The following is a 13661-nucleotide window of genomic DNA, read 5'->3' as shown; positions in this document are numbered from 1 at the left end:
TAGTTTGTGAGTTCAAGTCCTGCATTGGGCTCTCTGCTGTCAGCACAAAGCCTGCTCCAGATCCTCTGTCACCCTCTCTCTCTGCCCCTGCCCCACTTGGGGGCACGCTCCCTCTCTCTCAAAAATAAATAAACCTTGGGACGCCTGGGTGGCTTAGTCAGTTAAGTGTCTGACTGACTTCAGCTCAGGTCACTGGAACCCGCTTAGGATTCTGTGTCTGCCGCTCTCTCTCTGCCCCTCCCCTACTCTGTCTGTCTCTCTCTCAAAAATAAACATAAAAAAAATTAAGTAAACAAACCTCACAAAAAAGAAAAACAACAAAAAACTCTACACCTACTATCCTAAATCTAGATCTACTCTTACCTAAAATGCAATAGGCTAATACTTTAGTTTAGAAATTCTAGATCTGTCTATGTCAGAGGGTCTTCATATAAGTAGTGTCATCCTCCAAGGGAACATTTTAGAAATTTGCAGGGGTGGTTTCAAGTGTCACAATGATTTTGGAGGCAGTGTGTGGGGGGGGAGCGGGGGGGGGGTCTAAATTACCAGCCTCTACTGGGCAAAGACCAGAAATGCTAGACATTCTGCAATGTTTGGGACAATGCACAAAAAGAATAGTCATGTATTCTGCATGACCTTTTTTTTTTTTTTTTAATGTTTATTTATTTTTGAGAGAGAGAGAGAGGGAGGGAGAGGGAGAGGCAGACATAGAATCTGAAGCAGGCTCCAGGCTCTGAGCTGTCAGCACAGAGCCCGATGCAGGGACCTGAGACCACGAGATCATGACCTGAGCTAAAGTTGAACACTTAACCGACTAAGCCACCCAGGCGCCCATATTCTGCATGACTTCTTAAAGATTCTGCCTGATTGCCTTAAAGGTTCTGCCTGTGACAAGTTTATTCTTAGTTGTCTGAGCCTTGGACCTGTTTTACAAAGCACCGAGTTTATTCTGAATTTACTCTGAGTGTAACTACCTCAGGTAGACTGAGGAAAAATGTACTTTGCTTTGTTGGAGACTTTTCACCACTTGTGACCACATCACTGATGGTACAAATACAACACTGTGCTATTTACAACTGTCATGTTCATGATGATAGTGCATACACAGGTGCAAACATCTGATTACACCACCGTCTTCTAACACAGCTGTGCTTGAGCACAACACATTTAATGTGCGTTATTTTAAATTACTGTCTTATTTCTCCTCTGGATCAGAGTTTAGGTATTATATTGATTTTTTGAAATATGTGTATGTACAGGTAAGTTATTTCTATGAATTTGACTTCAAGGTAAGAGAATATTGTAAAATACGTTACAAAAAGAGGACCTGGGGCCTGGCAGAAATAAGAAACACTGGTCTACTTGGAGCAGAATGCTCTAGTCCTGGCCCTTTCTCTGCTCAGAAATCTTTCATAGTTTTTCTTATTGCTTAAAGAAAACTGTCCAAACTCATATTCCCAATATTTAAGGTTTTTACAATACAGCTCAAGACAATTCTTCAGCTTATATTCTAAGAATCTCTTATAGAGTCCTTAATTATATACTGAGTTCAGATAAAAAGAATTTTTATTTTCCTCCTATATGCTCCATGCTTAGCCCTTTCCATACCTTTGCTGGAAAGTGCTTATTCTCATCTCTCTAAAATCTACCCATTCTCCAAGATTCAACAGAAACACCGCTCAATTTTTGCAAATGAAAGACATCACTCCTTCCTCTGAACAACTGATTTTTTACTCATACAATTCAAATATATCATTTGACCGCATATCTTTTATAGCTGTTGTTTTTCTTATTCAACTGTAAGCCATGGTCACAATATGACAGCGTGCAGGTTAAATATGACACAATCACAGTATTTTTAAAATGTAATACTTAAAAATCAGTACACTAAAAAAAAATCAATCAGAATATTGCACAAAAATCTAGATTTAGGACTTCTTTGAAAAATCAGATCTGACCACTGTGAGCCTATATCCCACATGGCGAATAATTCACTGCAGTAGGGCAGCAGCTACCCTCTCTAGAAGGGCAAGTGTTCTTTCACTAGCACAGTCTACATGGAGACTTTTACTTAATCAGGTTACCTTCCTGATTCCAGTATGTATGTTCTCTGAGCAAAGAACTGTCCTAATTCATCCACATATGTCCTTACATTGTCTTTCACATAGTACTAATTATCTACTGCATAGCACAAACAAAGCACAACAGGTTCCTTTCTCACCATTTCAGAGCTCACAGCTCAGCAGAAGGATAACTACCTCTTTGGTAATAGCATGAAACAAAGGTATGTATAATTCCATAACAAACACTTCTCTCACTAGTTATAGTTTCAGGGATACAGATATTAGAAATTTTAAACTTGGGGTGCCTGGGTAGCTCAGTCGGTTGAGCGTCTGACTTCAGCTCAGGTCATGATCTCACGGTCCGTGGGTTCGAGCCCCGCATCGGGCTCTGTGCTGACAGCTCAGAGCCTGGAGCCTGCCTCGGATTCTGTGTCTCCCTCTCTCTCTGCCCCTCCCCTGCTCATGTTCTGTCTCTTTCTGTCTCAAAAATAAAAACATTTGGGGCGCCTGGGTGGCGCAGTCGGTTAAGCGTCCGACTTCAGCCAGGTCACGATCTCACGGTCCGTGAGTTCGAGCCCCGCGTCAGGCTCTGGGCTGATGGCTCAGAGCCTGGAGCCTGTTTCCCATTCTGTGTCTCCCTCTCTCTCTGCCCCTCCCCCGTTCATGCTCTGTCTCTCTCTGTCCCAAAAATAAATAAAAAACGTTGAAAAAAAAATTAAAAAAAAATAAATAAATAAAAACATTAAAAAATTTTTTTTAAAAAAAGAAAAGAAAAATTAAAGCTTTGGATTATTTTCAATAGAGCATAATTTTCAATACACAAACTTGATGAATTTAATCAGAACAAAAAATACAAAATATAGACCCACCTACAGAATAACCTTAAAATGCAGGGTCGGGTCCACCGTTATTGCAGATATTAACTTTCCAGGTAGTTAAAGAATTCAGTGAATGTGTCCCATTCACTTCTGCCCCAAGTTAAACTCAAGTTTTACTGCATTTCAAAAGTAAAATTTGATGAGAATTTTTCTTTTAAAGCTACATGTGGTTCTGAAAATGAGTCAACTGCCAGTATTTGCCCAAGTGTGAATGAGCACAAGGCTCGAAGGCAATACTGCATCTTAATCTTTAAAACTTACCTGCCATTGATCATAAGACAGAAAGGACACAGAAAAGCCATTGCCCCAACTGGGAAAGCACATCCAATATAAAAGAATGGATGATACCTTTCCAATAATCCGGCTTATAGGACACAGAATAATGTAAGCATGGAGTAACTTTAGGATGACAAAAACCACGAAATGCCTTAAGTTTAATGTTCATTTTATAAAACTGGCAAAGCATTTAGCATTTTAGAGAAACATCACTATGAGAAAATGTACATCCTCAAGAGATCATACACCTCAAGAATATTAAAACTGAGTCTGGGGGCGCCTGGGTGGCGCAGTCGGTTGAGCGTCCGACTTCAGCCAGGTCACGATCTCGCGGTCCGTGAGTTCGAGCCCCGCGTCAGGCTCTGGGCTGATGGCTCAGAGCCTGGAGCCTGTTTCCGCTTCTGTGCCTCCCTCTCTCTCTGCCCCTCCCCCGTTCATGCTCTGTCTCTCTCTGTCCCAAAAATTAAAAAAAAAAAAAAAAAAAAAACTGAGTCTGTTATTTAAAACTTCTGTGGCCATGCCATGAATTCAGTCTCTCTGGAAAGGACAGTTAAGAGGAGCTTTAATATCATTTATATTTCTGGATCTGTAATTCTACTTTGAGGTTTCTGCCCCAAATAAATAATTCAAGGGGGGAAAAAGGCAAACAAAAATATTCATAAATATTTCATAGAAATATTCTGAATTCATAGAAACAAACTGAATATGCACTAATATTGAATTGGCTAAATAATGATGATATATTACACAAAGGAACAGAATATGCTATTAAAAAAGGCAACTATGGGGTGCCTGGATGGCTCAGTGGCTTAAGCGACTGACTTAATTTTGGCTCAGGTCGTGAGTTCGACCCGCATCGGGTTCTGTGCTGACAGGGTGGGAGCCTGCTTCAGATTCTGCATCTGCCTCTCTCTCTGCCCCTCTCCTGCTTGCTTTCTCCCTCCCTCCTTCCCTCCCTCTCTCTCTCAAACAATAAATACATAAACTAAAAAAAAATTTTTTAAAAAGGCAACTATGTACTTCAGTAATACTCAAATGTTTATCTTGGATTAGGGCGCCTGGGTGGCTCAGTCAGTTAAGCGTCTGACTTCGGCTCAGGTTATGATTTCACCGTTGTGGGTTCGAGCACCACGTCGGTTGTGCTGACAGCTCAGAGCCTGCAGCCTGCTTTGGGTCCTGTGTCTCCCTCTCTCTGCCCCTCCCCTGCTTGTGCTCTCTCTCAAAAATAAATAAACATTAAAAAAATAAAAATAAAAAAACAAAAAAACAAGAAGGGCCTGACCTATAAAAAATTTTTTTTAAAAAGAAATTATCCTGGATGAAAAAAGAACACCAAGGATCCCTAAATATTACATACAATGGAAGTGAAAAGGCATCGGGATCATCAATAAGGCTGCCTGAAATCATTCTACACCATTGCCTAAGAATTATTTACAATGCCCATCAAAATGTACTGCCTAAAACGTATGCACTGATTACATGTACAAAGAGCCATTATAACTGGAAGAATCACACAATTCCAAATTTTAATGATTATATCTGCTACATAGTTACTTAATTGCTTAGGATTAAAATATCCATCTGTCTTTGTTTCCATGCCCAAATTCTTTTAACTTTTAATTCTTCTTAGAACCACAGGAATTTTAGCAAGAAAGAAATACCTCCATTCCATACTTTATAGATAAGAAAACAAACACAGAGAGGTTAAGTAATTCTTGCAAGATGCTCTAACTACTTGCTAGGTCTAGGCATCATCTTTTCCACTGGTTTTTCTCAAAAATCACTGTTGACAGAAAAAAAGTTTAACCAACATGGAAAACTGTACATGGAAGGAAAAAGCACTGAAAAAAATAGTTACAGCTTTCTGACTCACATCACATTTAAAAGAATGTCTGGGGGTGTCTGGGTGGCTCAGTCGGTTAAGCGTCCGACTCTTGATCTCAGCTGAGGTCTTGGTCTCAGGGTTGTGAGTTCAAGCACCGCATTGAGTTCCATGCTGGGCATGGAGGAAAGGAAAAGGAAAAAGGAAAGGAAAGAGAAAAGAGAAAAAAGAAAAAAAAAAAGAATGTCTGGAGCCTTCTTCTCACAAAATTCTATAAAAATGATTTGTCTTCTAGAGGGAAAGAGGATAAAAGGGTGTAAAACTACTCAGGGATGGAGGGAGGGGGAAATTCCACTATAGATATCTCATATAATTAATACTTGCCATCCTCAAGCCTAAGGACTAGTTTGTTCTGTTTCTAAGATTATACCCTATGAAATGCACAACAACAACAAAACAGTTCCAGAATCTCTTACCTGTACAGAGAAGTCCATCCTTGTAGTAAAGTGCATACACTCTGGCACTGTGTCCAATTAACGATGAGGTCTCAAAGGCTTCATGGTCCTCCAGTTGCTTCATTCTCAAAATAGCCTTCAAATAAACCTTCTTCCAGTGCAAAGCGTCCTGAACAGAATCATCTATCTGCCAGCCCAAATTTTTACACGCAGTCTGCCACACCTCTGTACAGGCACTTATCACCTTATTCCACTGTTTAGAGACGAGGCAGCATGTGAGTAAAGTCTGAGGATCGAGCCATTTTAACAAATAAAAACTGAGCTCCAGGGGAAGGAGTTTGAGGAAGTCCCGCTTGAGGAGAGTCTCCAGGTTATTGGAGAGATGCCTGAGCTGGACTGCCCCACTCAGACTAATCAGGTGATCCAGAGTTTCATTTTTCTGCAAGTCCGTCAGAGAAAGAAATGTAACAGAAATGTTATCAAGCCATGTCTCAAAGTCCTTTCTCTCCATAAGGTTATGGAAAAATTTACCTGTGGCACATCAAAATATTGTATTAGTTCTGCTCAAAAAGACCATTCAAGCAAGACTGCTAACAAATGAAAATTAGTGTAAAAAACTTGGCATTACAACTTTATGTTTAGTTATTACATTACAACTTTACAGTTAATATATTGTATCCGAAAATCTTCCATGCACACAAAAGATAATACATCTAAGAAAACATACTTTAATCAATCATGATCTCTGAAACATAAATCAGTGAGACTTATGCTGGTGTATGTGACTTGCTCCTTTTGAAGTCTAGCACATGCTACATGCATCTTCACAGTAAAAGATTTATAGTATCACTCATTATAAAATAGTTTATTCTATACACTTCTCTCCCCTCCCCCCAACACGATCAAAACCATCGTAACACTATTTCCTTAATACGCTCTATTTGGGTACTTAAGTCACAAATATAAGCACCAGCATGTGACAACCAGAAGGCAAGTCTCCTGAGCAGTAACTGGAGACATTAGTTATCATGTAGGCACAGCTTGATCTGTTACCAAAATCACAGAACTGACTACTGGGTTTTCAATAAATATTCAGGCAAAAAAGGCCTGGGGAAGAAAAACAGGCAGATGTAATAAATCATGTGGCTCAGGTATTTTGGTTTTTCTACTTCCTTTATGGCACTGCCTGTTAGAACAAAAATTACCAAAGGCCTTATGTAGCCTTACATAGTTTTTATAAGCCTCATATGAGCTGGTGACAACTCTTAATCATGTGCCCCCAGAGAGCAAAGAGGGTCAAGGAAGCTTGCACAAATAAGTAATCCTGATGCTTCCAAAACACCGAAAACAAAACAAAACAAACAAACAAAAAAACCCAAAAAAAAACCCAGGTAGCATCGTCTCTACTTTGCAGAGGAGGAAGTTACAAGTCAGAGAAGGTAAGTGATTTGCCTACCTACAGTCAATAGAGCTATTAAAACAGCATCAGAACAGACTGGAAGTCAGTGCTCCCTCCATCAGTACTCTTCCAACCACACAGACCGAACTCTCTCTCTGACTACAGCTACAACCAGGAGAATCACAACCTGGTTATAAAATCTGGTACCTATCTGATTATACCACCTTCTCCTTTAAAAGAACGACACATTGCTCCAGGACTAACTGGAGCAAAAAGAAACGTTACAAGTATATAGCATTACACATTGCATCAAGGTATCAACCCGCTTTTAAGAACAGGGAGTAAACTAATGAAAAAACAAAAAATACAGCAAATCAGCAAAAATCATCTTTCCCAAGCTTAGCTATATGTTGATAGATGTTAGTGCTGGATGATGGATACACGGAGGTTTTTATTCTCTTTACTACCATATGTTTAAACATTCCATAATTAAAAAACAAAGCTTTCCTTCTAATATCACTTAGTTTCCTACCAGATTGCCATACTAATTTTAAAAATTAACACCCAAATCTCAACACATCTCCAGAGGCAAGGGAAACAAAAGCAAAAATGAACTACTGGGACCTCATCAGAATAAAAAGCTTCTGCACAGCAAAGGAAACAGCAAAACTAAAAGCAACCGACAGAATGGGAGAAGATATTTGCAAACGACACATCAGATAAAGGGTTAGTATCCAAAATCTAGAAAGAACTTATCAAACTCAACACCCAGAAAACAAATAATCCAGTGAAGAAATGGGCAAAAGACATGAATAGACACTTCTCCAAAGAAGACATCCAGATGGCCAACCGACACATGAAAAAATGCTCCACATCACTCATCATCAGGGAAATACAAATCAAATGAGATACCACCTTACACCTGTCAGAATGGCTAACATTAACAACTCAGGCAACAACAGATGTTGCCGAGGATGCAGAGAAAGAGATCTCTTTTGCATTGTTGGTGGGAATGCAAGCTGGTGCAGCCACTCTGGAAAACAATATGGAGGTTCCTCAAAAAACTAAAAATAGAACTACCCTACAACCCAGCAATTGCACTACTAGGTATTTATCCAAGGGATACAGGTGTGCAGTTTCGAAGGGACACATGCACCCCCATGTTTATAGCAGCACTATCAACAATAGCCAAAGTATGGAAAACGCCCAAATGTGCATCGATGGATGAATGGATAAAGATGTGGCATATATACAATGGAGTATTACTCGGCAATCAAAAAGAATGAAATCTTGCCATTTGCAACTACATGGATGGAACTGGAGGATATTATGCTAAGCGAAATTAGAGAAAGACAAATATCATACGACTTCACTCATATGAGGACTTTAAGAGACAAAACAGATGAACATAAGGGAAGGGAAACAAAACTAATATAAAAACACAGAGGGGGACAAAATATAAGACACTCTTAAATATGGAGAACAGAGGGTTACTGGAGGGGTTGTGGGAGGGGGGATGGGCTAAATGGGTAAGGGGCATTAAGGAATCTAGTCCTGAAATCATTGTTGCACTATATGCTAACTAATTTGGATGTAAATTAAAAAAAATAAAATTAAAACAGAAAGGCGAGGCGAGGCGAGACAAGAAAACAAACAAACCAAACAAACCAAACCTATTTACCAGAGGGGAGGTGGGTGAAATAGGTGATGGGGATTAAGGAGTGCACTTGTGATAAGCACTGGGTGACCGAACTGTGGAATCATGATATTGTACATGTGAAACTAATATAACACTGTATGTTAACTATACTGGAATTTAAAATAAAATTATATTTAGAAAAAAAAAAGAATCCTGACACATAGATTAAAAACATTAGTATCTAAATTAATGTCAAAGAGGAAAATAAAAATTTTCCCATAAATGTCACCTAGATGAGGTCTACATCAAAAGCCAGATCTCACCTTCCAACTTTGTTCACGTAAGGTCAGTAAAAGTCCTTTTCATTAATTTCCCAATATCAAATTTGGCCAGAATGTTATCAGACAAAAAACAGTAAATGCAACCAAACTTTCCAATCACATCATCTACTATCCAATAATTTTGGTTTTTGGAACAGTGAATGCACTTTAAAAACAAAATAATATTCTGGAATCCTCAGGGTTTGGGCTAGGCAGGATTTATTAGTTTAAGGATTTACCTGGCAGCCAAAAAATAATCGGTTCACCAAAAGTTTAATCAACAACAGAAGTTAACACACTACCTCCTCCTGAATCTAAACAACCTTCTATCTTCAACATTTCCAGAAATTTTTTACTTGGAAAAAATCACTCATAGCAAGGCAAAACAACTCTTTTCTTTGGACACCCACAAAATGTCACCATAGCTAATTAATTAATACTGGCGAATTAAAAACATACACCAAAACATCTGCCCAGGAATCCTTTTCTACAGTGAAAAAGCATGGGGGGCTTCTTCCTCTATTACACCTATACCTACACACACATGAATATCCACACATCCATCATAGAAATGTTTACACATAAGTTAAGCTGAATTATTATTTAAATGACCACAAGGCAAATTGATAATGCCCATGAAAACATTATCAGGTAGGTTCGCACCATTAACAAAAGCTAAGACACATCTTACAGCATGCCAAATTAATGTAGTCATGACACCATAGAAAATTATGGGACAAACTTTTCAGTGAGAGCCTTTAAAAAACCCAGCCATTTCTGAGATTCATATATTCTCTTAACCCATAATAAGAATTTTTTCCTCAACTCTGCACTATTAGAAAACACCAGTATTGGGGCGCCTGCGTGGCGCCGTCGGTTAAGCGTCCGACTTCAGCCAGGTCACGATCTCGCGGTCCGTGAGTTCGAGCCCCGCGTCAGGCTCTGGGCTGATGGCTCGGAGCCTGGAGCCTGTTTCCGATTCTGTGTCTCCCTCTCTCTCTGCCCCTCCCCCGTTCATGCTCTGTCTCTCTCTGTCCCAAAAATAAAATAAAAAACGTTGAAAAAAAAAAATTTAAGAAAACACCAGTATTTACTTTTCTAAAGAAAAAAAAAAAAAAGACTTTGGAGGTTAACTTTCTTAAGGTCACAGGTCTAAACTGAACTCTTTTAGAGAGCCTGTAGGAATACCATGTACTGGCCGCACAAGGCCCCCAGGGGAAAACTTCAGGAAGCAGGATTTCAATTCAACACATGGAGGAGCTTTTATTTTTTTTAAGTAGGCTTCACGCCCAGCGCACAGCCTAATGAGAGGCTTGAACACACAACCCTGAGATTAAGACCTGTGCTTGAGTGGGGCGCCTGGGTGGCTCAGTCGTTTAAGCGTCCGACTTCGACTTAGGTCATGATCTCGCGGTTTGTGAGTTCGAGCCCTGCGTCAGGCTCTGTGCTGACAGCTCAGAGCCTGGAGCCTGCTTTAGATTCTGTGTCTCCCTCTCCCTCTGCCCCTCCCCTGCTCACGCTCTGACTCTATCTTTCAATAATAAATAAAAATTAAAAGAAAAAAGACCTGTGCTTGAGATCAGGAGTTGGACACTTAACTGACTGAGCCACTCAGGCTCCCCATTAGGAGGAACTTCTAAATCATCAGGAGATTTCCAACAATGTAGGCGCTGCCTCCAGAATGGTGAGATTCCCATTACTGGGAAAGTCAAGGACAGTTAGAAAAAGAGGCAGAATGAGGTATATATGAAAATGCTTTGGAGTCAGTCAAGTCTTTCAGTGATTTACCCACTTCCTATGTGATCATGGGCATCTCTGACCAACTTCTAAACTTCAGTTCTATCTGTAAAATGGAAGCTATCCCTCACTTTGAGGGCTGGGAAACTCAGAAATTGAGCAGGGGTGGTACTTTTGTTAGTTTTATTATTATGAATACTGGCCAGGAAAGCTTTTAGCAGCCCTAAGGCTGGAATAGACAGGACTACTAACAACCCTTTCAACCCTATGATCCTTACCATAAACTTTCCCTTAAATTGGCTTAGAATACATGGAAGAAAAATTCACAGACTCAAACTTAACTGGGGTTTAATTTTACAATTAAGGGCAGTTATTGAGTTGAGGCTAGAATTTCCTGCTAGGTGCATTTTTGTCTGTACCCACACTCCATGCTGTCTTGCCTTCCCCTCCCCCCGACTTGAGATGAAACATTAAACTTGTCCTTCTGCCCTCAATATTAACAATCACAAAGCTCCAAAATGGGTATGATGAAGACTGCTAAATTGGAAGCCAGGAGGCCTGGGTTTGGTCTCTGGTTCTACCATTAATTTCCTATGTTCCCTCTGGCAACTCTCATATTTGTATTGGTTTAAAAGATTCAAGTACTACTCATAGGCATTACTTCATTTGATTATCAGAACTTCAAGGAAAGTATCAGTACTATTGCCCTTAACTAATAAATGAGATTTATGACCCAAGAGGTGGAGTGACTTTCCCAGGGTCCCATAGGAAGTTAAGCAATTTAACATCTTACCTAGCTCCCCACCGTCGCAAACAAAACAAAACCTATATACTGCTAGGTCTTACTAGAGATAGATGTTCTGGATAAAACATCACATGTACGTTTTCCTCTCCTCCACCAGGACCTGGCCTAGTTAAGAGTGAAAACAAGACATTTGTTGTTCGGAAGCCCGAGGCTTCATCTTCCCTGGCTTCTCATCAAGCATAATCAGCTGTTACAGTACAGAGGTTTTGAAAACGTGTATCTGGATTTATAAACGTACACACACCCAAGGTATCTTTGGAATATTCAAGAAGCTGGTAACACTGGTTGCCTCCAGAGAAACCTGGAGAGCTGAGGAACAGGCATGAGGAGCCCTTTCTTGAATTTAAAACCATGTGAATATACAACTTATTTAAAATCTTACAACTTATTATTACAACTTAATATTACAACTTATTTATTCATCTCCCCTTTGGTTTTGAGATGAATACAAACAGCTCGGAAAGAATACAGTGTTTATAAAATCCAGGCTCTGCAACTCCACTTGTTGCTGAGTGACCCTGGGGAAATCACTTCACCAATCTCAAGTCCAGTCTTTGACTTGTAAAATGCAACCTCGGAACAGCATTCCCTGCAAGGGTGTTTGTGAGACTTAAATCGGATAATGCACGTAAAGCGTTTAGCACAGTACCCTACACGCTGTAAGCCTCCGAGAAACGTCAGTTACCATTATTACTGAGCATTAATATGGCTATCTGTAGTTCAAGCGTCCCCTCCCCCCCGCCCCCCCCCCGCCCCCCCCCCCCGCCACATACACACCTGTTTCCATGGCATACCCACAACTACGGCGCAGTCCCTCACATTAATACAGCGCTTTGTACTTCAAAACCACCTCTCCACACTTCATCATCTTTCAAAGTCATGGCAGCCCTGGGACATCATTGTTAACTCATTTCGCAGCTAAGGAAGCTGAGAACTAAGAGGCAGTAACTCCGAGACTCAATGTTCCCATCTCTAAAATCAACTCCAGATCCCTTCAGCCCGTTCGTCGCTCCCAGGTTCCCTGCTCCCAGAGTCGTGTTCCGCGCAGCACTGACCTGAGCGAGCGCCCCGGGGCCCGGGACCTCGCGCCGGGCTCACACCGACTAGGCGCGCTCGGGCCGCCAGAGCCTCGCAGCGGCCGGGTCCGCTCCGCAGCCATGGCGCCTGCAGGGAGAGAAAGACAAACGGCCCGAGGCGCGCCTGGTCAGCAGGGGCGCGGGCGCCTAAGAACCCCCTCCCCGACCGGGCCCCGCCTCACATACAGACCTGGACCAGCGGCCGCCGCTCGGGGTCTGCAACCTCACAGGGGAGCGGCTTCCGGTGCTGCCTGCGTCATCTCCGCGCGTCCCTCCGCCCGCGGCGCCCAGCGGACGCGGGTGCACTTCCGGCCCTGGCCTCGAGGGGGAAGCGGGCGGGCTGAGGAGAGCGCCCAGGGAGGAGGAGCATGCGCAGTATAGCTGGGACCTGTGGCGCTTCATCCACGACTTAACTTCCGTGCCGTGTATCGGAATGTGTCCGGAGCCTTGACGTCCTTCGTCGGACCGATCCGACCTTGCACAAACTCTGTGGCGCTTTTCCTCATCCTCCCTTTTCGGAGGAGAGGGAGGAAAATTTCAGACACGTGTCCAAAGTGAAACAACCCATTGAGCCGCCTATCATGCATGTCCCAAACGCTATTCTAGGAGATAGGGTTAGTGAGCAAAAAGTACAAAAAACCCGGCCGCCTGGGGTTTATATCCCAGCGGGGGAGGCTGACAGATAAATAACTAAGCAAGGCATGGTGCAACTCTTAGCAAGTGCTCACGAAAAAAATAAAGCAAGTTAAGGGGATTGGTGAACGAAACAAAGGAGTCAGGTGATCTAGGTTCAAATCCCAGCTCTGACACTCCGGCTGTGCCGTTGGCCTTAGGTAACATCTCTGGATTTATATTCGTCTTCTGCATAGCAGTTATAGTACTTCCTCGTGTGATCCTTCTGAGGACTGAAAGCTGAAGCATAAATCTTTAAGCATCAAAGAACAAAAATTGTGTGCTTCCTATGTGCCAGGCACTCTCCTGATCACTTTGTGTTACCGCATTCAATTCCCACAGTAGCCCTGCATAGTAGTTACTATTATTAACTCTTGTTTTTAGAGATGAGGAAACCCGGGTCAAAAGAGGGTTAAGCATCCTGCCTAAGGTCATCATAACCGGCTATCTTAGGATTTCAACCCAGCCCCCCCTTCAAGAACTTAAATTCTTCTTGTCTCTCCCTAAGGGCTCATAAAC

At 41.6% G+C, this 13661-nt stretch overlaps 1 protein-coding gene across 2 annotated transcripts in view; it reads right to left on the bottom strand.

The window, feature by feature from the left end:
* FBXW2 (F-box and WD repeat domain containing 2) overlaps positions 1–12784 on the bottom strand; it is a 33477-nt gene extending 20693 nt beyond the window's left edge. The window contains exons 1-3 of one of the 2 annotated variants that reach the window (XM_058694347.1): positions 12661–12784; positions 12450–12558; positions 5516–6025 (exon numbers count right to left, since the gene is read on the bottom strand). In XM_058694347.1, the coding sequence (XP_058550330.1) occupies positions 5516–6005 (490 nt within the window). In that variant the 5' untranslated portion in view covers positions 6006–6025; positions 12450–12558; positions 12661–12784. The remainder of the gene's footprint in view (positions 1–5515; positions 6026–12449; positions 12559–12660) is intronic. The other variant, XM_058694346.1, reaches the window with a different exon arrangement.
* Positions 12785–13661: the final 877 nt, after the last annotated feature.

Source organism: Neofelis nebulosa, chromosome 12, assembly GCF_028018385.1.
Source record: "Neofelis nebulosa isolate mNeoNeb1 chromosome 12, mNeoNeb1.pri, whole genome shotgun sequence".
NCBI classification, from domain to species: domain Eukaryota; kingdom Metazoa; phylum Chordata; class Mammalia; order Carnivora; family Felidae; genus Neofelis; species Neofelis nebulosa.
This window is presented reverse-complemented; position numbering and strand designations above follow the sequence as displayed.